The sequence below is a fragment of the Lemur catta genome, chromosome 1 (genome assembly GCF_020740605.2).
Source record: "Lemur catta isolate mLemCat1 chromosome 1, mLemCat1.pri, whole genome shotgun sequence".
Lineage (NCBI taxonomy): Eukaryota > Metazoa > Chordata > Mammalia > Primates > Lemuridae > Lemur > Lemur catta.
In genome coordinates, this window is record NC_059128.1 from 41,467,797 (window position 1) to 41,493,879 (window position 26,083).

The 26,083-nt window shown below is 36.4% G+C and overlaps 1 protein-coding gene across 1 annotated transcript; it reads right to left on the minus strand.

Annotated features, from left to right (window-relative positions):
* Positions 1-373: 373 nt before the first annotated feature.
* Positions 374-23,849, minus strand: CGRRF1 (cell growth regulator with ring finger domain 1). Its single transcript, XM_045566887.1, has 6 exons — positions 23,625-23,849; positions 14,129-14,268; positions 8,143-8,320; positions 7,855-8,002; positions 1,159-1,266; positions 374-930 (listed from the first exon to the last, which is right to left on the minus strand). The coding sequence occupies exons 1-6, from the start codon at positions 23,726-23,728 to the stop codon at positions 610-612; spliced, it is 999 nt and encodes a 332-aa protein (XP_045422843.1). The 5' UTR covers positions 23,729-23,849; the 3' UTR covers positions 374-609.
* Positions 23,850-26,083: the final 2,234 nt, after the last annotated feature.

Here is a 26,083-nt window from a genome sequence, read left to right on the forward strand (position 1 = left end):
ATACACTGAGAACAGTCAAGAATTGTACCTGGTACTTATGATTTAAGAAGCTATACTTAAAAATTAAGACTTGTATTTATATAACTATGATGATAAGGGAAATTGGAAACCAAACAGATGGCTATTTATAAAAACTGATTTCAAGAAAGGATTTAAAGAAGCCTTTTCCAACTTCTTTGTAAACTGAGGAACATACAATTACTTTAACAAGAATTATGTTTTTTCCTAATTGCACTCCAGATTACACCAAAGGGAAAACATTTGTAATCTAAAGACTTTTACCTCCTCAATTTTAGATGGATTGCCTTTTAGAATGATTTTTCTAATCAGCATTAAAGGAAGTCTTCTAGCTGATAAAAGGCCAAACGTTTACTTTCTTCTCAAGAGTTGAATGAATGTTTATGTATTAACACAGATGGTATTCCAGTATTCATCATAGTAAGCAGAAAGGAATAATGAATTTCATCATCCATGTACTGTACAAATACGAAGCTAAAGTAGAATTTTCAGCGATGGTCAATACTGTAGATTCCATGCTATGATTAATTCTAAGAATACAAACTTCTGCATCTTTAGTAGAAAGTGGACTTTTCAGTTGTAACAACATCTTCAAAGTGTTTTCGGTTTGTCTTTGTCTTGCTCTTTTTGACTGCAAAGTGCAAAAGATTCCTGCACAAATTGCCTGCACATTGGGCACTGCTGAAAATACTTGACGCAGCCATCACACAAGCACGTGTGTCTGCACGGCAAGAGCACCCAGTTCACAGTTCCATTCTGGCAAACAACACAGTCCTTGCTGTTCTCTTCAGATGGCTCCACTTCACTTTCAGATAGTCCTGCCTTTTCCAACAAACTTCTGTCTGTGTTTTTTTCTTCTAGAGAGGAATTGCTGGAGAGAGTGGAATTATTATTTGCAGACATGAAAAGTTGCTGAAAATCAAAGAAACAAGTTTAAAGATTATTATAAATAACAATTACTCCTTAAATCTGGGTGTCATAAGAGCTGTTCAAAATTTATGAGCTAGCAAATCTAACTGCAAAGAATAGTTAACTTCTGTAATTACTAACTGAAAAATATAATTATATCCTCATAAATGGCCATTCTTTGAAACTCTGTAAACAAAAGAGACAGAGAAAAGACTACAAAGAACAGCTTACCTTAAGATCATGAAATTGACCTTGAGCCAAGAGTAAATACTGATATAATATTCTGCAGGAAAGTTTGTAAGTCTTATCAGGAATATGAATTACTGATATCATGGAAATCTAAAATAAAAATTGAACACTGGTCAGTACTTAACCTCCTTATATTATTTCACAAATATGTGAAAAATGCTTCTCAAATAAATCATCTCAAATAAAGGCTGATAAATTACAAAATTTACAGTAATCTTTATAAATCGCAGTCACTGTAGAAGAACCAGTTACTGACATAGTTGTGGCAGAGTTATTTTAATTGTACCCAAATTTATAAATTTAATGTGATACAAATAAAAATACCAATGAGCATTTTTTTATAGAGCTATATGCATTGACTCTAAAATTCTCATATATAAAAATAAGCATATAAGAATAGCTAGGAAAATATTGAAAAAAGAGAGCTATGAGGGAGATTAGGCCAGTCAGATATTAAAACATACTACAAAGCCTCTAAAACCAAAACAGTGTGGGTACTAGCACATGAAAAGATGGAGGGAACAGAATCAACAGTCCAGAAATAGATCTAATTATGTATGAAAATATGATAAAGTTGTCATTTCAAATCACTGGACAAAGAGAGTCTTTTTAATAAACAGTATTGGGACAATTGGATAGCTATTTTGGAAAAATATAACATTACAAGCATTCCTCACCCCATACATAAGAATAAACTCCAAAAGCCTAAAAGATCTAAATGTAAAAAGTAAAACTGTATTAATACTAGAAGAAAATGGGTAAGTTCCTTTTCAGTCTCAGTGTAAGGAAGACTTTATGACTCAAAACCTAGAGGCGGATAAATGTGATACATTTGATGATAAAAAATTAAAAACCTGCATGCCAAAAAAGCACTGTAAATGAAGTCAAAATACATAACTGGAATAAAATATTTACAACATATATCACAGATTAAGGGTTAATATTCCTGATTCATGAAGCACTTTTAAAAACTAAAAAATGACCAACATCCTACAGAAAAATGGGCAAAAGATATGATAATTCACAAAAAGATATAAACATGTCCCTTAACCATATTAAGAAATGCTTAATTAAAACTGCACTCTTTCTCACTCATTCAATTGAAAAAAATTAAAAAGCTTGTGAATACACTCTATAGAGATACACTCCCACATATATTGCTGGTGGAAAAAAAAAATTTTTTAAAAGGGTACAATTCCAATGGAGGGGAATTTGGCTTGATCTAACAAAACAACATGCATTTACCCTTCAACCATACAACCCTAGTGATATTAAGACACATATGCACAGGTTATTCAGTGCAAGATTACTTGTTACTACAGAATACTAGAAACTACCTGGAGGTCCAAGCATAGGAGACTGGCCGAATAACTATGGTACATGCACACCATGCACACAATGGAGTGCTATGTAACCGTGAGAAAAAAATGTCAGGACCATCCCTGTGAACTGATCTGATTTCCAGGAGATATTATGAAGTGAAAAAAACAAAGTACTAAAGAGCATGTATAGCATAGATGGTATGCTACTTTTCATGTAAGACAAAAAGAGAAATAAGAAACACACGGAGGATAAACCAGAAAACAATGACTTTGGTTAATCTACCAAATCTATAAGGATTGGGGTGTGTGGGAATGGTGTGAAAGAGATTTAGAAGATAACAACTGAGTATATCACTTTATATAGTTTTCCGACTTTTGAGAGAACAAATCCAAGTAATTTATGGACACAGTTTGGCTACAAACCCTCAGTCTTGGCAGGAAGCAGGGAGAGGGCAGTTTGAGCACCGAAATAATTAAATTCAGTAATGAATTATAAGTCACTGTGGGGGAAAAAAATTCATGAAGCCATGGAGATAACAGACAAATAAACAAATGGGAGAGAAGGAAGTCTGTGCTTGTTGTAGAATGCCAAGGACTGACTAGAGGGAGTGCTGGAGCTGGAAAATAATCATTCTGCAACCATCATGGCAAAAATAAAATATGGCATGGTTTTAAAGTGCCTCTCCACAGACCAAGAGAGAGAAAAACTAGAACAGTGAAGAAATTAGATAGCACCTTAACTGAGAAATCAAAATTAACATCACCGGTAAGAGAACACTGCATGCTTCTAGAGGTGGTGCCCTGAAAAGCACACGTCATCACCCATGCAGTTCACTAGCTGCAAATGCATAAATTTAATCTGATCATGAGAAAACATCAAACAAAATGAGAATGTTCTATTTTACCCAAAGGGTATGTGTATGTGACTGTATTCTTCAAAAATGCTAATGCCAGAAAAGGCAAAGAAAGGCTGTGGAAATGTTCCAGATTAAAGGAGGCTAAACTAGCACTCTGGGAGGTTGAGGCAGGAGGATTGTTTGAGGTTAGAAGTTGAGACCAGCCTGACCAAGAGTGAGACCCTATCTCTACTAAAAATAGAAAAAAATGAGCCGGGCATGGTGGTGCATGCCTGTAGTCCCAGCTACTCGGGAGGCTGGGGCAGAAGGATTGCTTGAGCCCAGGAGTTTGAGGTTGCTGTGAGCTAGGCTGACGCCCCAGCACTGTAGCCCAGGTGACAGAGTGAGACTCTGTCTCAAAAATAAATAAACAAATAAAAAATAAATAAATAAAAGAGGCTAAAGATAGATGGCAAATACAAAATCTGACTCTAGACCAGAACTTGTACTGCAGAGGAAAACATGTTGTGAAGAACACTGTTAGATGAACTGACAAATTAGCATATAGGTAATAGATTGGCTAAAATATTATATCAATGTTAAATTTATAAAATTGGTAACTTTACATTGGTTATATAAGAAAATATCCTCCTAATATCATTAGGAGATAGACACAAGTATTTAGGGTGAAGAATCACCATGTATACAACTTACACTCAAATCATTCATTTAAAATATATATGATACCACCTAAGAGCAAATTTAGGAATAATATTAATCGAGTGTCGGGCAGATGTGGGGGGGAGGGGATGGGTGTATACATACATAATGAGTGCGATGCGCACTGTCTAGGGATGGACAGGCTTGAAGCTCTGATTCGGGGGGTGAGGGGGGTAAGGGCAATATATGTAACCTAAACTTTTATACCCCCATAATATGCTGAAATACAAAAAAGAATATATAAAAAGTATATATGATAATATATATGTGTGTATATATATGAGCAAATAATAATACAAATGGCAGAAATGTTAACAATAGGTGATTTGGGTAAAGGACATATTGGTGTTCTTTTTTTTTTTTTTTTTGAGACAGAATCTCACTCTGTTGCCTGGGCTAGAGTGCCGTGGTGTCAGCCTAGCTCACAGCAACCTCAAACTCCTGGGCTCAAGCAATCCTTCTGCCTCAGCCTCCCGAGTAGCTGGGACTATAGGCATGTGCCATCATGCCTGGCTAATTTTTTTTTCTATATATATTTTTAGTTGTCCAAATAATTTCTTTCTATTTTTTTCAGTAAAGATGGGGTCTTGCTCTTGCTCAGGCTGGTCTCGAACTCCTGACCTTGAGTGATCCTCCCGCCTCAGCCTCCCAGAGTGCTAGGATTACAGGCGTGAGACCATGTCCGGCCTTGTTCTTTTACTTTTTTATTTTTGCAACTTTTTCAAATTATGTACAAATAAAGTTTTAAATGCTACTATGGTTGTAAAACCAATATTCTTTACAAGTTTATAAAGATTTATTAATTCAGTAATGGCTTCAGAGGCTTTTAATACTAAAGCAAAATGATAGGATTGGTAGAAGATAGTAATGTTATCACCTCATGCTAACAAGAGTGTCATTTGATTGAATATTAAAAGCCTCTGAAGCTATTCTCATGCTAGTTATAAATATATATGTAGTTGTAGGTATATATTTGATATGGAAAAAATGTTCAAATATACTATAAAATGAAAGGAGTTTATAAAATAGTTATGTACAATTTGATCCTTTTTAAAAAAATTATATATATAAACATCTGGAGAGAAAGGTTTCCTGGACCAGGTAAGCAGGGTCAAAAACAAAGACAAATATTCACAGTGGTTATCGCTGGATAACAGAATACAGGTGATTATACTTTTCTCCTTTTGGCTTATCTAGATTTTCTAATTGTTTGCCTGCCACAAAAGTGTTATTTGAATAAAACAAGAAAAAAAAACACACTAATGTAATTAAATTAAAAATGAAAAAATTTAAAGTCAAAATCTTATAATAATAATTCCTACTTTCTTTTTTCAATCTAAAACAGCAAACTGGTTCCTAACTATACTACCTAAATGTAATTCTTTGCTGTTACAATAGGAATGGAAATTTAATTTTTTTTAATATTTAGAGTCCCTGACCCCCAGATAGAAAAGCCACCAATGACAAAAGAAATATGAAATGTTCTATTTGCTTTTAAAATTATAAACAGAGAATGTTAACACAAATATGCTTTAGTTCCAAAATTAACCCCAAACTGAGAGATAAGAGACAAGAGAAGGATTAACAGGAAAAAGGGGAGAAAGAGTACAGGTAAGAATAAAAGACACACACAAGGACCCAGACAAGGAGACATATATAAAGAAAGAAAAAATGGCTGTTAACCCTTGGCAACCAGACACTCAGGCTCCCCAGCTGGAATGAGCCTCGCACAACTACAGCTGGGCCACACAGTCTTCACTCCAGTTTGATCAGGGACCTGACAGCAAATCCGTGTTTACCAGGCCATTGAACTGGACACTTAAGAAAATAGTTAAAATGGTAAACTTTATGTATATATATTTCACCATACACACATATACAAAATCCTTCCCTGTTTTGATGGAGGAAGAAAGTTGGAAACAAAGACGACCCTGAGCACCTGAAGTAGAGAGAGAGCGCCGTCAGTAAAGGGCAAAGGAATCAAACTGGGAAGCTGGGAGGGAAAATGACTGTGATCTGATCCTTTTATTTTGAACAAAAGGAAATGGTAGGAGAACAGAACCCAAGGAATTTAGAAGAGATGGGGGACACAGTGTGGAGAGAAAGGTTTCCTGGACCAGGTAAGCAGGGTCAAGAACAAAGCAGCTGGATATATGAAACACCAGCTTAACAGGTCTCATTTTACCTTCCATTGAGAAGGAAAGAAGGGTGGGAGAACACCAGCTCTCTCATACACACTACCTCCTGCATGTGCAAGTAGGCAGTTTCACTGGCGAGCTCTATGAGGCTCACTAACATTGCTTGCTATGACTTGTTATTTATTTATGTATTTATTTATTTATTTATATTTTTACTTACCAAACCTTTATTGAATACCTACTGTATTCCAGGCACTGTGCTAGGTTCTGGAAATACACTATTGTTGATGTGACTCTTATTTTTTTTATATTTTTATTGTATATATTTAAGGTGTACAACATAATATTTTGACATACATATACATAGTGAAATGGTTACTACGGTCAAGCAAATTAACATATCCATCACCTCACGTAGCGACCCCCACTTTTTTTGTGGCAAGAACATCTAAAACCTACTCTTTTAGCAAAAATTCTGAATGCAACACAATATTATTACCCATAGTCCTCATGTTGTACTTTAGATTTCTAGACCTGTCTGCCTTACATATCTGCAACTTTGTCTCCCTTGACCTACATGTCCCCATTTTACTCCCCCCAGCTCCCCATGACTTGGAAAAAACAACCTAACTTCAGTTCAATGGAACTTCTGTTTGATAATATTTTTTAAAAAAACAAAAAATTAGAGGCAAATGAACAGGCTCTACATTTCTCAATAAGAGTCTGCACCTTGCAAAGCTCAATGTGTGCTTGTTTCAGGGAGATACTCCTGTTTTAAAAAAACGTTCGGAGTCAAGCCCTGGTTCCATTTCTCACTACCTAAATAACCAGGATTTTTTTTACTGTTTCAGTTTATACAAGGAGGATATTTGTCCTGTCATAACACACTAGGTTGTTGGAAGAAAAAAAATGTTAGTGAATGTACCTTGTATATCACAAAGTATCAGAAGAAATGCGACTATATCTCTATTGATGAATATATCCATAGCAAGCACTATTTCCCCAAAAGTTTATTTCATGTATAAGTTTCTGTCATACTTAGAGGATTGTCAAGGCTCTGGACCTCTTAGACTTCTAAGATGTTTTTATCTTCCTAATAGGAATAAACTACCAGACTAAAGAAATAATTGGCATATAATGAGAAAAGAAAATTATAATAATTACTGAAAATACAGGGACCAGACATAAGATATAGGTGCAGCAGGGGCATGATAAAGACAAGGTGACTATAAGCATACAAAAAGAAAAAAAAAGAATGGCTACTATCTTAAAGTTGAGCACTTTTAGGTCATTGCATTGCTTATTTATTCTGTGCTAAAAATGTTAAGAAAAAACATGCTTCCTAACAGACTTTTTTCTACATCACAGACATGACAGAATATGGAATGATGAAATTAACTTAATTCAACTATATCTTTTATTTTCTAAAGTCATATTCTTGTGACCTATAAGCAAAAAATAAGTCATACTCTGAAGGTGTGGTTATATGTATAAAAATCATACAGGTATATATCCTATATAGTCACTTTTCAAGAAAAATATGTCTAGGCCAAATGTATATCCTCAGAAATTAAAATACAACCTTTTCCATTTCACCAAATAATTAAGAACTACCATCCAAATCACTTAAAGGTAATGCTTTCAGAATTTTCAATTACTTACAATATCATAAATTTCTCGGTCATCCTCATCAGCTAAGGTCAAAAGCACTACCAATGGATAGCGAGATCTGGGCACTGTACCAAAATCTTCAATTTTAGTATCTCTTGGTAATTGGCAATATATTTCTTCTTTGCTATCCTTTTTAATACTTTTTGAAAATGTAAAGGTAAATTGCTACTATAACCAAAAGAACAAAAATATACCACAAGTTATCAATAACTTAGCAACACTTTAACCATAAAAAGTCTAATGTTCATGTGCTAATGGGTATATCAGATAAAAGGATACAAATACTGATATTGATGGAGATATTCACTATACAGAGCATCTTCTAATGCTTGGGGAGTGCTTATTCTGAAGCAATAAACATGCTTCTGCAGAGCTTCATATAATTTTTGAACACTGCAACCCCAGTAGCATGTAAGGAGGCTATCTTCAAGGCAATCTGTTGTCAAGGTTATGCCAGCTGCAAAAGACAAAGGAGAAAGAGAATGAAAATTACCTAATGTAACTTCTAATATAATTATACAGGGTAAGTACCAAACACTTCCTTCTGGATGCTGGCCAGGCTGATGGCAGTTAAAAGGACTCATTAAAGGGTAAGCATCTGTAAATGAAAAAACTGGCCTCTATAACAAGAGATATAAAAACCTCAGTGTCTACACAATTTTTAAACTCTGTCTTACTATTTATACATTTAAGCTTGGAAATCACCAATTTAATTTTCTTTTTTGGTAATTCCAAGACTATTCTTGTATAAATTTTAAAAACTAAAATACAGTTCACTATTGATAAGCTACCACTCTTATAGTGTACATAATTCTAACTATGAGAAACAGTACAGCTGAATAGAACTGTCTCCAAAAGTGGATACACACATCCCGTGGGTTCTACAAGATGATCACTAGAATAAGAAAAATATTAAAAAGAAATTGAGCTTTACTAATACTAATATATACATTGACAACATTAATATGCAGTCTTGGCACAAAGTTAATGTCCCAGGTAATATGCAAAATATCCTGAGGAAAGAGTGGGGATTCTAAAACAGAGGGTTTAATAGCGATAGTCATTCATTTGCTTTCAACATAAGAAAAGATATTACAATTTGAGTAGATCTGATTTAAGTGGGTAAATTGAGTGGACATAAAAATTATATAGTTTTATTATTTAACTCTTACATAGGACTTACTATGTGCCACCTATGTGACTTTTTTCCCAAACATGGCATTTGTAGCAATATCATGTTCAAGGGTAGTGATATCCAGTCTCATACCGCTGGCAGTGTGAACTGTAACATTTAGTACTCTTTGGCACTGGTGTACTGACTAGACCAAAAGGGGGCGGCTGGGGTCACTGTTCCTAACTGAACAGCCTTGGTCTCTGATTCTGGCTCTCCAAACCTACCAGCACTTCTGTAAGCTATCCAATACCCTTTTATTGAAGTTGTTTCTGTTGCTTGCTAATAGGAATTTTGATTGATATATTACCTATTTTTAAAAATGTGATCAAGAGTACGTGTTGGAAGGAGATATACAAATACAAGATACCAAAAATGGGCTGGTTCCACAAGATACCAAAAATTGAGTTTTTCACTGTTCTTCTCAGTATTTAATTGTATGTACAGTAGCAGTGATATGGAGCCATTTCTAATTATAACTAAGAAAAAAATTTAATTGGTAGGAACTTTGCATAGGTAATCAGAGCAAAATTTGATTTCAAGTTTTTATATGACTCTAATAATCAGATATTACTTCAAGGATGGAAAATTCTATTAGCTATTAAATAGCTAAAGAAAAACTCCATTAATACTTACACATATACATACACACATATATAAAATCACGTATTTTTCTCTATATGTCACTACACATCCATACAACATAAAGCAGGAAAAAAAAGTTGGAGATACATAGGAAAGGAAAAAACAGAAAAATCATATGGAAAAAAGTAGGGAAAAAAGACCCAGAAAATGATTACTTAATATTATTGTATTACTGGCAAAAATGTGAAAAGATATGTATGTATAAGGCTATTCATTGCAGCGCTGGTTATCATACCAAAATGCTGGAATCAACCCAAATATCCATCAATAGAGGATTAAGTGAATAAAATATGGTACTGTACAATAAAGTACTAAGCAGCTATCAAAAACAAATTGAGGTATATCAGAATCTCTATATGTACTATCATAAAATGATCTTCAGGCCAGGCGCGGTGGCTCACGCCTGTAATCCTAGCACTCTGGGAGGCCGAGGCAGGTGGCTCGTTTGAGCTCAGGAGTTCGAGACCAGCCTGAGCAAGAGCAAGACCCCTTCTCTACTAAAAATAGAAATAAATTATATGGACAACCAAAAATACATATAGAAAAAATTAGCAGGGCATGGTGGCACATGCCTGTAGTCCCAGCTACTACTCGGGAGGCTGAGGCAGGAGGTCACTTGAGTCCAGGAGTTTGAGGTTGCTGTGAACTAGGCTGATGCCACAGACCCTAGCCTGAGCAACAGACTGAGACTCTGTCTCAAAAAATAAATAAATAAGTAAATAAATAAATAAATAAAAATAAAATGATCTTCAGAATATACTGCTAAATGAAAAAAAGCAAGGTGGAGAAAAGTAAATATATATACTACTGTTTATGTCAAGAGAGGATACTCATATATGTGTGTATGTTTACATTAAAAAGGAACAATGGAAGGATAAGCCCTTTAAAAAAAGAAAAATTCAACTTATAGCTTATAGAACATATAAAACTATCCAGTTTATTTGCTTTGTAAAAAGAATCAGAGTTCTGGAGATTAATGTATAGTTAACTAAAAGGGGGAGAATGTCAGAGACCACTGACAACTGGATATTAGTCATACTTTAAAATAATATCTCTGAAATTAATATTAGAAATTAGTTAGAACTATAGAATCTATAAAATTCTACTCTCCACAATCATTCATAAACTTATCCATTACATAAACTTAGAAGAGAATGTACTGATTTACACTATCTGATAATAGTTCAAGTACTCTTATGCAAAACTATTCTTTTTACTTTTTCACAATTTTTTGCAAAGACAGTTTCCACTTTTATATTTTTTTATCTTCCAAAATTCAGTGCACACACAAAACCATCTTAGATCAACAACATTAAAAGAATTGGGACATAGCTGTAAATCAGAAAATTCAGAATAAAAATTAAGTGAAACAGGATGAGTGTGACTTTTCTCAACCTGCCCTTACCCAGACTAGGTATAACAGGCAAATAAAGCAGAGTTTAAGAGACAGCCTTGCAAAAAATTGAAGAAAATAAGGACTATAGCCAAATGTGTTGAGCCACTAAAAAAGAGGAGACACGATGGGGCCGAAAAGCCACAAACTTTCTTGAGGAAGAACCCCTGTAAGAGAAGTAATATATTAAATAAAAAGGAGACCCTGCATGAGGATAACCAAGCTGGAGTACTGGAAGATGAAAGTTTTAGCTTGTAGGGAATGGAGGTTCACAAACTCCTTCAAAAACGCCATGTATGTTTTTTTGCCTCACTCTCTTGCTTTATGTTAGCTCTTACCTGGGTGAATAAGCTGCAGTAAAGGAAGCAAGGAAGCTATTTACAAAAGGACAGCAGAAATTCCTAATCAAATCAATTCAACCCAACTAATATACACTGAGTACATACATTCAATTTCATTAAAGCCTGTATATTGAGGACATGGAAACACAAATCCAAATATAATATTACATAACAACAAAAAAAATCTCAACAGCCTATCACTGGTAAACAGAACTAAATGACTAAGATTAAAACTGATGTTCTGGTTTATTTTCAAGGTAAATCAGGTTTCCAGATGTTCCCCTTCTTCCCCTAATATATATCAGGCACTCTGGGTACAGTGATAAACAAACAAACAAAACCTAGATTTTTAAAACCATCTACACATCAAATGAAATAACCTTTAAAATGTCAAAAGTATCGTCACAGTATTATTTCAATGTTCTATGTAGACACCTTTAATGACACCCAACTTTCCACAGTTTAAACAAATCAATTTTATTCTGCTGAGTACAACTCATACCAAAATCCTTCGTATTTCACCATAGAAGACACATAATGAATGGTAAACATTCGTATTTTAAAAATTATTTCAGTAATCATGCGGTTAAGTCTACACATCTAAAAAATTTTTCATGTACTTGAATAATGCTACCGTTGGTTAGCACCTAGTGTGCAGGCATAGCTAAGAGGTCTACTTATTGGCTATATTTTCATTTGCTTCAAACATTTGTAGGGCTGGCTCTATCTGTAACTCTTTCTGCCTGAAAGGCAGACTGATGGATCTCCTCACACTTTCTAACTCACAAGCGCCCTGTGTTTTACTCACAATGGATCGGCTCTTCTCGCACTTTTTCACTGTATTTCCAGGCCTGTGGAACTGTGCTGCAGGAATGATGGCCTTGTTCTGGTAGGTTTTTTTTTATTGACAGTTCTGCTCAAGACCCAGATGTGACATTGTAGCAGGTTCAAGCCCACAGCCACAGAGGTGGTAGGTCACTGAACCACCACTACTCTGTTTACTTTCATCAGACATACACAACCTATCATCTTCTAAACAAATCAGTTTTCTCTGCGTCATGTCTTAAAATTTGGTTTTCCAAAGTGAAAAATGTCAGAATGGACCCTTATCCGCTACTGGGGGGAAAAAGGTCCTAGTTTCCATCAATTCATAGGGTAATAGTATTTACAGCTAAGGAGGAAGAACAAGAAATTTTTTACTTTTTCCCTATAAATCAAGATTTACTTAAGGTTGATGATCCATATTGACTAAGGAAACTGATTTTGACAAGTGATTAGATTCTGGAAATTAAAGGCAGGAAGGATGAGTGGACAAAACTGGTCTACAGAAGCCAAGGGAGCAGGAGGTTGAGAAGGAAGGACTGGTCAACTCTAAAATACTGCAGAGAGCATTAGCTTGGGCCTGAAAGGCTCCCACTGGATTTGATGACTGCTAGTGGTCAAAGGTGCCAGGCAAAAGTGGTTATTAGTGACCTTGGAGAAAGCCGTTTCTGCAGAGATTACAGGGAAAAGTCAGACTACACTGCCCTGAGGAGTAAAAGGGAAGCAGGCGAAGAGGAAAAGGCAAATGCAAATAGCTTTTAAGAAGCTGGCTCTGAACCGAAGAAGAGAAATAGGGCAGTAGTTAGAATAAGATAAAAAGCTGAGAAAGATTTGGTTTGTTTTTAAGATACCTGAAAGGTGAGCAAGTATAAAAGGTGACAGGGTCTCAGCCCAAAAATCTCTGAAGAGCTAAAGAACTGTATCTAGAACTGCCTCTCTATCTCTATGTACCTGTCACAAAAGCATTTCAAGGTCAAAAAGTTCAAAACAATTTGTTGCCTTTCTTCCAAAACCTGCTGTTCCTCCTGCTCTCATCGTGGTAACAGGATCTGTCTAGGGAGGACCCATACGAAGAACCTGAGTCTTCCTACACTCTTCTCTCCTACCTGTCCCACCCTATGTTTTATCTATAACAACCACTTATTGTTTCTCTAATGTTTTATTCTGTTTCTCACCTATTTCAGTGCTTCTCCCTCTAGCTAGAACTTCCTCCAAACCCAAGAGGTAAACACCTACTTATTTATTAAGACTCTACTCAAAAAAAAAAAAAAGAAGGAGGAAAAGAAAAAATAAAGAGAGAGACTCAGCATATAAAGCCTTTCCTGATTATGCCTCTTCACCTTAACAAATTTAACCATTTCTTTCTTTATAATTCACTCCAATGGTTCCTAGATGGTCCAGCAGACAATTTATTTTTCCAAGTTAAGTACAGAAACAAACAGCTGCCATCTGTTACTATCATCTACAAAAATAACATTTTATATCAAAATAGTTTATACCAAAATACCATAATTTCAGATTAAAAGACAGTTGTTCTTCCAAAGGTTAGCAACCTTACATTAATTGTATTTAGACATAACACAAAATTTCTTATTTTACTGAAGACCAATGAAAATGGCATAGTCCTAACACATTTCTCTCATTAACACCTATAAAACTTCATTCTGCTTTGTATACATATCTGCCTCTGTTTACTACTTGATAAATTTCTTAGGAGCAAAGTTTGTAAACTCTTAATCTTTGTATCTGCAGTATACAGTCCAGTCCATGGGACAAAATAGATGCTCAATAAATGTTTGTTAAAAGTCTAATGAAGGGAAGGCGACAGAGAAAGAAAATAAAAGGGCTAAAAAGACTACACTGAGAGAAAATCTTTGGAAAATAGCCACCAACTTGTAATTGAAGCTGAAGATGGATTAGTGATCTCTAAGCCAAAAGGATTCTTGACTTGTCTCATTTGCTTTTTGAAAACTCTTCTGCTGAACTGTGTCTCTTCTGAATTTCTTAGAATTACTGGAACATCCCAACCAAACCTGAAAAAAAGGTAAAAATAAAATATTTTAACAAATTTTGAAACCTTATATGTAAAGCATGTTGTGCTTCATTAGCTATTCCTTCCAACATAAATGTCAGAAAAAGGTTAACTTACTCAATTTATATTATTTTACTGAATTAATCTAGAATTAAGGGAGATTAGAGATCCCCCAAGACTGCAATACAGTTGGCCCTCTGTATCTGTGGGTTCCACATCTATGATCCAACCAACTGTGGATTGAAAATATTCAGGGGAAAAAAAACAATAAAAATAATACGAATAAAAAATATATAGTATAACAACTATTTATATAGCATTTATATCATATTAGGTATAAATAATCTAGAGATGATTTAAAGTATATATGAGGATGTGTGTAGGTTATATGCAAATACCACATCATTTTATATAAGGGACTTTAGTATTTTTGGATTTGGATATAGGCGGGGGGTCCTGGAATCCATCCCCTCCCAGACACTGAGGAAGGACTATATATTTTTTAGTTGGCTGAATCAGCATACTCTTGAAAACAAAGAGTTCTATTGTTAATATTATTGATAACAACAAAGGAGTATAGTGATTATAGATAAATTATACTTACTATAACAGCAAAAACATGATAGAATTGAATTTTTTTTAAATGTGAAAATATATTTAATATGCAGACCATATAATATGATGTATGGGACAAGAGAAATTTTAAAACACCAAATATAGCCCTTCATTTACATGATATATTTTCTACTTTTAAATTTCATGTAAAAATGTAAATTCTGACAATGTGCATTCAACAGACTTAATAGGAAAATGAATGGGACTAAACTCAATTCCTAGTACAATTAAAAACCAGCTTCTGGGACAAATAGGTAACAGAAAAAAAAAATCCACCTAAGTTTACTCAATTTAAATAAATTACCTAAGTTAACACACACCAGTTAAACCAGGCGACTTCCGTTTAAGATGGCCCAGTGAGGGTCATACTTTGATGTGCTCTCTTCTCTCCAAACACATAGCAGTAATAGATAAAAAGAGAACTCAAAAAGACCTCACTGAAATGAGCAAATGAACTGTGATATATTTAACTAAGGAACAGTAGTATTCAGCACTAAAAAGGAAAAACTTATTGCGACAACCACATGGATAAATTTCAAAAACATTGTGTTGCACAAAAGAAGCCTTACACAAGAGTATGTGCTGTATGATTCCCTAATATGAAATTCTAGAGCAGGCAAAACTAATCTATGGTAGAAATATAAAAGAGAACAATGGTTGCTTTTGGATGGTATGTAAACATTACTTCAAAAGAAAAAAAGAAATATAAACAAAAACAAACACTGAACTCTAGCTAATAATATGCAATGCTTTAGTACTTACGGGTAAAGAGCACAACTTACTTTGAGGTGCATCACAAAAGATAGACTGATGGCTGGATAGCATGACAGATGAATGGACAGATATATAATAAAGAAATTATACCTCCATTTCACTGGTTCTTAAAAAAGAAATTATAATAAAATGTTGATGGTAGAATCTAAGTGATTGGCAAATGTGTGTTCACTGTATACTTTTTTTCAATATTTTGTATGTTTGAAAATTGTTATAATGTTAGAAAAAAAGAGACATAGCTGTGTTTAAACACAAATACCTTTATGGATCTCAGAAGGGAAAGAAATACAAAGTAATGAGTAAGGCTGATGCCATGGTTTGATGGGTTCCGAATCTGATAGCATGCAGTGGCAACTAAACCTTCACCTAGTAAGGAGATCAACATAGGTTGTCCACTCCAGACAAAGGCCAGAATCAGGTTCACAAATCGAAACCAGGAGCTAGGTTAGGCCAATAACGATACAGCACAGAACCATCATTATAAGACCTGGTTCTAGACTGGGGTCTAGGAATCTGGGTGTAGATAACTATAAAATGGCTAAATAGGGAGGATGAGGACAAAGGAAAGGATAAAAAAACAAAAATCTACTAAAATTTAGGTTGCAAACTGAAATTCCAAAAGACACAAATAAATCTAATACTGAGAGGAAGCCAATAAAATTAACAAATGGAATAAAAATTCACCTTATTTTTTTTTTATTTTTTGAGACAGAGTCTCACTCTGTTGCCCGGGCTAGAGTGAGTGCCGTGGCGTCAGCCTAGCTCACAGCAACCTCAAACTCCTGGGCTCAAGCGATCCTCCTGCCTCAACCTCCCGAGTAGCTGGGACTACAGGCATGCGCCACCATGCCTGGCTGATTTTTTCTATATATTTTTAGTTGTCCAGATAATTTCTTTCTATTTTTTTTAGCAGAAACGGGGGGGGGGGGTCTCGCTCTTCCTCAGGCTGGTCTCAAACTCCTGACCTCGAGCCATCCTCCCGCCTCGGTCTCCCAGAGTGCTAGGATTACAGGCATGAGCCACCGCACCTGGCCTTATGAAACAGTTGGATAAGGCTGCTGTGGTCCTGACTAATGAAGCTGAAAAGCAAGATCCTAACAGATCAAACTGTTTCCAAGTAACTTAACTGTGACCCAGAATAAGACTCAAGAATATTTATAGGAATACAAAAATACCCAACACCTAATAAGGTAAAATTCACAATATATAGCATCCAAAAAAGAAATTTACAGGCATGTAAAGAAGCAGGAAAATATTACCCATACTGAGGAAATTAATCTATAGAAATAGACTTAGAAATGATACAGATAATGGGGTCAGTATACAAGGACATCAAAATAGTTGTTACAACTATATTCCATGTATTTAAGAAAGACAGACTAAGCATATTATATAGAGGCATGGAGAACATAAAAAAGGCCCAAATCAATTTCTAGAGATTGTATTGAAAAATACAATGTTTTAGATTAAAAAAAAAAAACACTAGATGGGATTAACAGCAGATTAGATATTGCAAAAAAAAAAAAAAGATTAGTAAACTTGAGCACAACATGATAGAAAGCACTCAAAATGAAACATCGAGAGGAAGAAAAGGCTGAACAAAAATAAACATCAGTAAGCCAAGGGACAACTTCAAGCGGTCACGCAGCTGAAGTCTGCACATGTAAATGAAGTTGGCAGAGGAGGGGCAGAGGACAGATAAAGCATTTGAACACATAATGGCCAAAAACTTCCCCAAAATCTTAAAAACTATACACCTACAGATCCAAGAATCTCAATGAAACAAAGACAATTATGCTAAGGCACATAATAATTAAATTGCTTAAAACAAACCAGTAATAAACAGAAAAATCCTAAAAGTAGCCAAAGAAAAAAGATACACTACATACTGAGAACAAAGAGTGATAGTAGCTTTCTTATCATATGAAAGCCAGAACATCTTTAAAGACCTAAAAGGAAAAAAATAAAAATTGAAAAAAAATCTAGAATTCTATACTTATATTTTTCAAAAGCAAAATGAAGACTTTTTCAAATATAACAAAATCTAAAAGAATTCATCACCAACAGACTTGTACAAAACAAATACTAAAGGAAGTCTTTTGGGAAGAAGGAAATTATAATAAATGGGAACATGGATTGATACAATGAATAGCACTGAAGTGGTAACTATGTGGGGGAATATAATCCTTTTCTTACATCTCTTTAAAATATTAGTTGAAGGTAGACAGTGATAAGTTAGAAGTATACTACAAACCCTAAAACAATCACTGAAACAAAATCATTGCTCATAAACCAGCAAAAGAAATAAAATGGAATCACATAAATTACTTAATGCAAATTAGGGCTGAACAAAGAACAGATAGGGCAAATAGAAAACAAATAGCAAGATGGTAGTTTTAAATCCAACCATATCAATAATCACATTAAATGTAAATGATCTAAACTTCCCAATTAAAAGGCAAAAATTATTGAATTGGATAAAAACATAAGAACCAAGTATATGGTGCTATAAGAAACCCACTTTAAATATAAAGACAGCAGGCATGGTGGCTCACAACTGTAATCCTAGCACTTTGGGAAGCCAACGCAGGAGGTTTGCTTGAGGCCAAGAGTTTAAGACCATGCCTGAGCAAGAGCAAGACCCCATCTCTACAAAAAATAGAAAAATTAAGCCAGGCATGCGGGTGCACGCCTGTAGTTGCAGCTGCTTGGGAGACTGAGGCAGGAGGATCACTTGAGGCCAGGAGTTTCAGGTTGCAGTAAGCTATGATGATTCCACTTCACTCTAGTCTAGGCAACATAGTGAGACTCTATCTAAAAAAAAAAAAAAAAAAAAAAAAAAAAAAAAAAGGCCGGGCGCGGTGGCTCACGCCTGTAATCCTAGCCCTCTGGGAGGCCGAGGCTGGTGGATCGCTGGAGGTCAGGAGTTCAAGACCAGCGTGAGCGAGACCCCGTCTCTACCAAAAATAGAAAGAAATTATCTGGACAACTAAAAGTATATATAGAAAAAACTAGCCAGGCATGGTGATGCATGCCTGTAGTCCCAGCTACTCAGGAGGCTGAGGCAGTAGGATCGCTTAAGCTCAGGAGTTTGAGGTTGCTGTGAGCTAGGCTGACGACACGGCACTCACTCTAGCCTGGGCAACAAAACCAGACTCCGTCTCAAAAAAAAAAAAAGTGTGTGTGTGTGTGTGTGTGTGTGTGTGCATGTATACACACATAAAAACAAAAATATGCAACACATAAAAAGATGGAAAAAGATATAGCTGCTAACACTAATCAAAGAAAGCTGGATGCTATATTAATACCAGACAAAATAGATCTCAGAGCAAAGACTATTACCAAGAATAAAGAAGAACATTTCATTGCGATATCGGGGCCAATTTGTCACACACACAAAATAATCCTAAATGTTTATGTACCATTAACAAAACTTGAAAATATAAAGCAAAAACTGATATAACTGCAAAGAGAAATAAACAAATCCATAATTACAGTAAGAAATTCTAATACTCCCCATCACCTCAATAATTGGTAAGGATATCAAAGACTTGAAAAACACTATCAACTGATTTGACGTAATTGGCACTTATAGAACATTTCACCCAACAACAGCAAATTATATATTCTTTTTAAGTGCAGTAGGACATTTACCAAAAAGAGATCATATTCTGGGCTATAAAACAAGTCTCAATAAATTTACAAGTCAAATCATAAAAATTATGTTCTTCGACCACAATAAAATCAAATTATACATCAACAACAGAGATATATTAAAAATTCCCAAGTATTTGGAAACTAAATAACAAACTTCTAAATAACACAGAGATCAAGAAAAAAATCACAGAGGAATTTTTTTAAATTATGAACTGAATAAAAATGAAGACATATCAAAATGTGTGGGTGCTGATAAAGCAGTACTTATAGGGAAATTTAAAAGCAGGAAACATCTGTATTATTAAACATAGGTCACCACTCAGTCCAAGTTTCAGTCAACTGAACAAGTATGAGTTAACAGTTTAGATCCAGAATTTCTTGCGAAGGTACCTAGTTCAATAAATTTGATCTGACCTAATGTTAACATTCTATCCTTTGGCTTAGCAAACTTACAATCCATTCTCACACAAATTCCCTAGGATTCCATAGATATGAATAGAAAAATTTTGCAATTCTTTTAGAGGACAGGCTATTTCCAATCAGGTCTGATTTTGTCCCTACACGATGGAACATGCAGAGATCTGGGCCTCCTGGCAAAAAGGTAATAGAAGTAGGTCTTAAGTATGGATATTCCTTTACAAAGCAACTGCCCCAGGTGAGGTTATTACAGGATCTTCAAGCAAGGGAAGGCTAGTTTTCGCACATGTGTAAGGCAGGCAAGTGGTTTCTATCAACGAGGGAGGTTCAGAATGAGTGGGGTTTCAAGATTCTCAGCTTTATCCGTGTGTATCTAGATGTCCCCAGTTCAAGTCTCAGGGTTCCACTTTTTTCTAATTAATATTCTAAAGGAGACACTGATAAGACTTTGTAATTCTATTACCAGCACAATGAAAACTTCTATTTTTAGCAAGGCTGGCTCTGTTGCTACACAAAATAAAGTGCTTTAGAGCCATGGAAGCTTTCTGATTCTCTAACACTTGATTGATCTAAGAGTTTAAAGACCTGAGTTTGTCATTTTCTTACTGCTAGTGCTCCAGTGAACTCAGAAGCAACCATCTTACCCCTCCCTCAATCCTTGTGTTCATCATTACTGCAATAATAGTCAAGTACTTTTTAGCCACGTGGTCTCCCAAAGCACCTGCTTCAGAAATCATTTTATCACAATCAACCAAAGGTAGTAATTTGATTAACTGTGATATTATATGCCGTGGATTACTAGAATCTTATCTCCCATCAGCAAGCAGCTGAAGCAATTACCAAATCAATCCCCAAATGCTATCTTTGAGGGTTTTTCCCTCAGGATCCCATTCTTGGTAACAATTTCTTTATCAATACGGGTCCAGTCAGGAGACTGAAACCACAGCAGCTATTTTAACAGAGAGAATTTAATCTTTAAAAAAATGTTAACGAGACATTGAAGAACTGAAAAGGCAAAAAGAGGACACTGAGTACCAAAGAAACAGTAACAGCAGGAAGCAGCTATCACTCCTAGGACAGACAAGGGAACATAGGAAAGAGAATAAAGAGAATTCTACAGTTTAGAAATTTGTAAGAGGGACCCCATGGAGCTGGGACTCAGATCTGAGGAAAGGATGCTGGTGTCTTTAAGGGGGTGCATAAGGCTGGTTCTAGCAGAGTGGAAAAGCATAAACTGGAACAACTGGGACCAACTGTTCCTGCTACAGTGAGGCATTATTGTGGCAGGACAGATGAGAAAAGGAATCAACAGGAAGCAGCAAGTCCCTTCATCCTCTTTCAGCCTTTCAGTTTCCCTCCCTTGTTGGCAAAGCCAGATAGGCAGCCAGCTAGCAAAGGAGAACTGTGGTTTAGAGTTCTGCCCCAGATTCACAAAAGAGTGGTATGAAGTCAAGGTCAACAGTTTAATAACCTATAGTCAAGAGGAGGCCGGGAGTAGCTACTGAGTCAGGATCCTCGATTATTTTAAACTGCTAAAGGATGTGAATGATCTTCTGGAATCCTTTCTGCACAGTGCCTGGCAGGAGCTACCGAAAACACCACATAAAGAGAAATACCACACTTCTAGATGCATGATGCTTTGCTATTGCTGTTGGGATTTCAGTAATCAGATGCTCCTGTTCTTTCTCTACTCCCACACATTTTAGGTAGACACAGAGAACAGTGGAAAGAAGCAATGGGAAAAATCTCAGAGTAGTACTGAAGAAACAACCATGACAGAGAAAACAGCTGACCATTAGGGATTAAATTTTGGGAGGTTAAAAAAAAAAAAAACAAAGGTGAAAAGCATGGTGGATTAACTAGTTTACCTTTTGGCTGGGGTACTAATAGATATTTTTATGAGATCCAGATGGTATCCAAGTTTTCATCATTTCTAGTCGATAAATCTGTGACCTTGGCTTAATTTTGCAAATAAACATAGTAAAAAGTTTATCTACACAGGCAAGGCTAACTCAGATGGAGAGAATGGTTAGGTTAGGCTCAAGGTGACTGCTTAGGCCTAAATTAGAATGGAAGTGACTGGCATTTACATGGTCCTGTGACCTCAGCAGCATTTTGCCCAGACTTCCAAAAGTTCTACAATTATCTGGGCTTCCACCCTTGTAAAAGTCATACCTTAATGGAGTGATAAGGCAATTATTAAATTTTTAAATCTAGTCTTAAACCTGGCAGAGCCTAGATTTGAACCTAGGTCTGTCTGACTCCAAAATCTGTCTCTTAACCACTACAAACATGAAGCTCCTGACTACCCTTCACCCACAGATACCAGCATCATTATCAATATGGATTTCACTCATTTTCCTATTCCCAGTACTAAATATAGGTATCTACGATATCTAATTAGTTGGCCTATTTAAAACAAAAATTTAAGCATATAATGCAATTAGCAACTAGTTACTATTTTTCTTGGTAGAAGAAAATTATGTTTAAGAGGATAACACTAACACTACAGTCATTTAAAAACCCTGTGTTACAGCTGCTTTTCTCACTTGGGCAACACCTTCCTGATTCCAGTTACAAACTTTCTTGAAATGAATAACAGCAATAAAATCTGATAGGCCAAGAATAACAAACTGTGTAAGTCTAGTCTTCATCTTCCCACACCCAAATACATGGAATTTTATGCTCTATTTCTGGCAGGGTGGGGGACAGTGTGGAAATGTTAAAACTTCGGTCAGTCCCTAAAGATGGCATATATTTTCAGAAACTGACAAGGGTCTGTATCCTTTCTTTAATCATATACATGTGATCAAAGGGTATTTTTCAACTTGTTTTACACAGCCTGCTTTATTCACTAACATATTGTCCTCTGCCCCTCTGCTCATGCTATGTTCTCCGAAACGCCTTTTCTTCCCTATTGTACAGGGTCAACTCCATTTATTTTTCAAAATATTCATTCACCAAAATCCAGCTCATGTTTCTCTCCTCAGTGAAGTCCTCTCTGACCTCTTCAGGTCATGACTGTTATCCACTTAGAACTACTGTTTGATCCATTTGGAACTATTAATACAATCTTCTCAAAGGGACTTTGGAGGCTGCAGCCTAGAAAAACTGTTGTGAACTAGAAACATGGTTTCAACTAGCCCTATTTATAAGGCTTGTCTAAACATGATACAATAGCATCTCTTCAAGAGAGAAATTGTAGAACCACTAGGCTAGAATTGCTCAGGGGTTATCTAACAGTCCATTCTCTTTGTCTCCAAGAGGTATACTGCCTCTACCTCTTAGTGTAACTTATTTCTTAGGTCTCTTTGAAATATAAAATTATGATTTTATAATTCTATCGACTAAATGTTATTTCAAAAGGTGTGGAATACGTACAGAAATCGCTAGGTAACAGAGTTCAGTTACAAGTTACGCTGAAAGATCTGAGGTCAAGGGCTCAGTTCAAGTCAGAAACACAACACTTAAGCTCGTTTATTGTCCATGTCTGCGCACTGTAGACAGGTGACTCATTCACCTTGGGCACACAGTAGGCCCAAATCCGGGACAGAAGCCCGCAGGACAAGCACTTTATCCCAGCAGCACGATCAGGCCCTTCCTGGCTGCTTTATCACCTAGAAACAAAGCTGGGTAAAATACCCCAATCCTGAACCACCCCAGATGCCCGCAGCGACAGGGACAGGCGGCGATGCAGGGGCAGTGACGCAAGTGCAGTGCCTACCTTGTTTTCCTCTCAGAGAAAGCGGGAGCCCTCGGCAACGGGGGCTTAGGGGGACCGAATCCCCCACGGCCTCGGGCGTCCCAACCCCGCACGACCCCTGCCGCTCGCTGCGGACCCCACTCCCCGCTGTCCACTCCTTCGTCCCTTGCCCCTTCCCCTGGGACACTTACCATCCCAGTATCAGGCCAGTGGTCACGATGAAGCAGGTAAAGACCACCGCAATGTAAAAAAGCGGCGAGTATTCATAAAGCGTTACCAGAAACACCGCAGCCATCAGGGTCTCCCTCCGGGTTGAGCCCGGCTCCAGCCGCCAGGCCCAGCCCTGCCGGCCGGGGTAAAAGCCACTACGGTGCCCCGGAGAGGACAAACTTTGTACGTCTTCATTCGCCCGAGGTTCTCATAAGCTAGACGTGGGAGCAGCCTTGCGGGCAGCAAGAACCCGCGTGCCAATCACGACGGCGCCTGCAAGGCCCGGCACGCCCCCCCCCGCTCCCGTCCCGAGCTATTGGCTTAGCCGAGGGGCGGGGCCCAACTCGCACCGCCCTCTACGCCCGGGATCGGTACGCAGCGAGCGTCTTCTCCGGGAGTCTGACCCGGTGGTCGTTGTCTTCTGCCGACAAATTCTAAACAGGTATCGGGGCCACCTCTGCCCAAGACGTATGCAAATGCAGGTTTTCTGATGCCAGAGAGAGGCGTAGTTCGAAATCCACGTGCACCATTTCTAAATTTTGAAGCCCTGGATATTAGATCCTAAGCAAATTTGGGAGGCAGAGGGCAGGCATCTTGGGTTCTACAAAATTAAATCACCCCACAGCTGTTCTTTTATCTAGACTAACAAATAGGCACAGTAAAAACATGAAAAGGATTCTCTACCACAAGCAACGTATACAAGCCTTGTCAGCCTTTTCCGATTGGACTTAAATCATAGAGGAAAATCAGCATTGCTTATCCAAGATTCTCTTAGAAATAAAAACAGTCGTCCTCCTCCCGTATCTTCCTCTTTTTCTCCTCTTCCTACACTCCTCAAATTATAATTAACGAAACATTTGAACTTTATTCACTTGCACTTTAATAATAATTACAAAAAAATTCTAACCGTGCAGAAGCTTTTTAAAAGCACAGAAAATCGCTAAATGCCCACTCTCTTTCTTCCCTCGAGTGAGCTCCATCAAGGTAGCTTCCCTGAAAACCTTTCATAACGCTTCATTGATATCTCAATGGTTTGTATTTAGTTATAAAGTCACACCTAGCTACAGCAGAGACGGGGGATATGTAGCCTTAATATTCTGAGCAGCAATATCCCCCACTACAAATCAGGGTTTTGTTACTGAGGAAGAAAGGGAGAATGGACGTTGGAATAGGTAACTAGTAGCCTCTGCCACACTCCCAAGTCACCAATAAAATTTGTGTTTGAGGAAGATGAGTAACTTTGTCCTATGGTCTCACATATATTTGGCAAATGACCAAGTATTCTCTGGAATGGTGCTGTTTGAGAAGCTTGCTTCTATAATATAATTTTTAATTACTATATATCTGATTTGTGATAGTATATAGTTTATTTAATCAGCCCTCAATAGTCAGACAGGTTTTCCTTGCTATAAACAACACTGCAATGATCATCCTTAAAGCTAAATTACTTCTTTAGGATAAATTACTAGAAGTGGAATGCTGATACAAAAAATATATATACATTTTTAAGACTTTAGAAAACACTATGCTCCAGAAATGTTGTAACAATTTGTACTCCCACCCTTTCATCCACAGTTTTGCCATCATTTGATATTGTCACTTAACAAAAATCTTAGCCAATCTGAAAGGCAATTTTATTGCAATAAAACAATAAAGAATTTTCATAATGAAACAAAAATGTAGGAAGTTCCAAGTTAAAGTGACATTACACACGTACAGCTAATTTCACTCCTTCCCCAAATTCTACTGCAACTACAGTAAAGAGATTAAAATGTAAATCAACAAAAACAAAAAGAACAGATAATAAAATAGCAGCAACTATTGGAATGATGAATAAGGATAATGCACTAACCAGGCCATGAAAGCCAAATCCCAAACAGCAGTGAAGAAAACTGAGACCCAAGCTGATTTACACTGAAGATTCTCAAAAAGAACAGGAATTATCGCAAACTATTACAACTTGAGCCCTTATCACTTCCCTCTTGGATGTCTGCTACAGCCACTGAAACTTGTCTCTTTGCTTCCAACATAGATTCTTTCCAATGCATTCTGCACAGTGCTGGCAAAAAAGATTTTTCTATAGCACATATTTCACTCCACTGCCCAAAATCCTTGATCGTCATGTTATATTACCTTGAGGATGAAGTTCCCAAGGTCCTTGTTTGGCATATCTGCTTCTACATGACTTGACTTCTACTTATCTGTCATCTACTTATTCAGAAAATGTTTACTGAGTTACAGATATGTGCCAGACACTGCAGAAGGCATTAGGGGTACAATAATAAATAAAATATGACATATTCTTGTTCTTACGGAGTTCATCATCTAAAGGAAAAGATAAATGTTAACCAAAGAATCTTGAACAAAATATAAATGCAGAATTAATGATAAGTGCTATTAAAAAGAGGAACATGGAGCTATGAGAGCATAAAATGGGTAA

What these genes read in the sequence shown, in the direction of transcription:
- CGRRF1 (XM_045566887.1), bottom strand. Translation starts at nt 23,728, where the DNA reads ATGGCTGCGGTGTTTCTGGTAACGCTTTATGAATACTCGCCGCTTTTT. An exon ending in ATCTTCAGCTTCAATTACAA is followed by an intron (nt 8,321 to 14,128) that starts GTTGGTGGCTAT and finishes TGTCTTTTGCAG; the next exon opens with CTGGCATAACCTTGACAACA. An exon ending in CTCCATCAATATCAGTATTT is followed by an intron (nt 8,003 to 8,142) that starts GTATCCTTTTAT and finishes ATTTTCAAAAAG; the next exon opens with TATTAAAAAGGATAGCAAAG.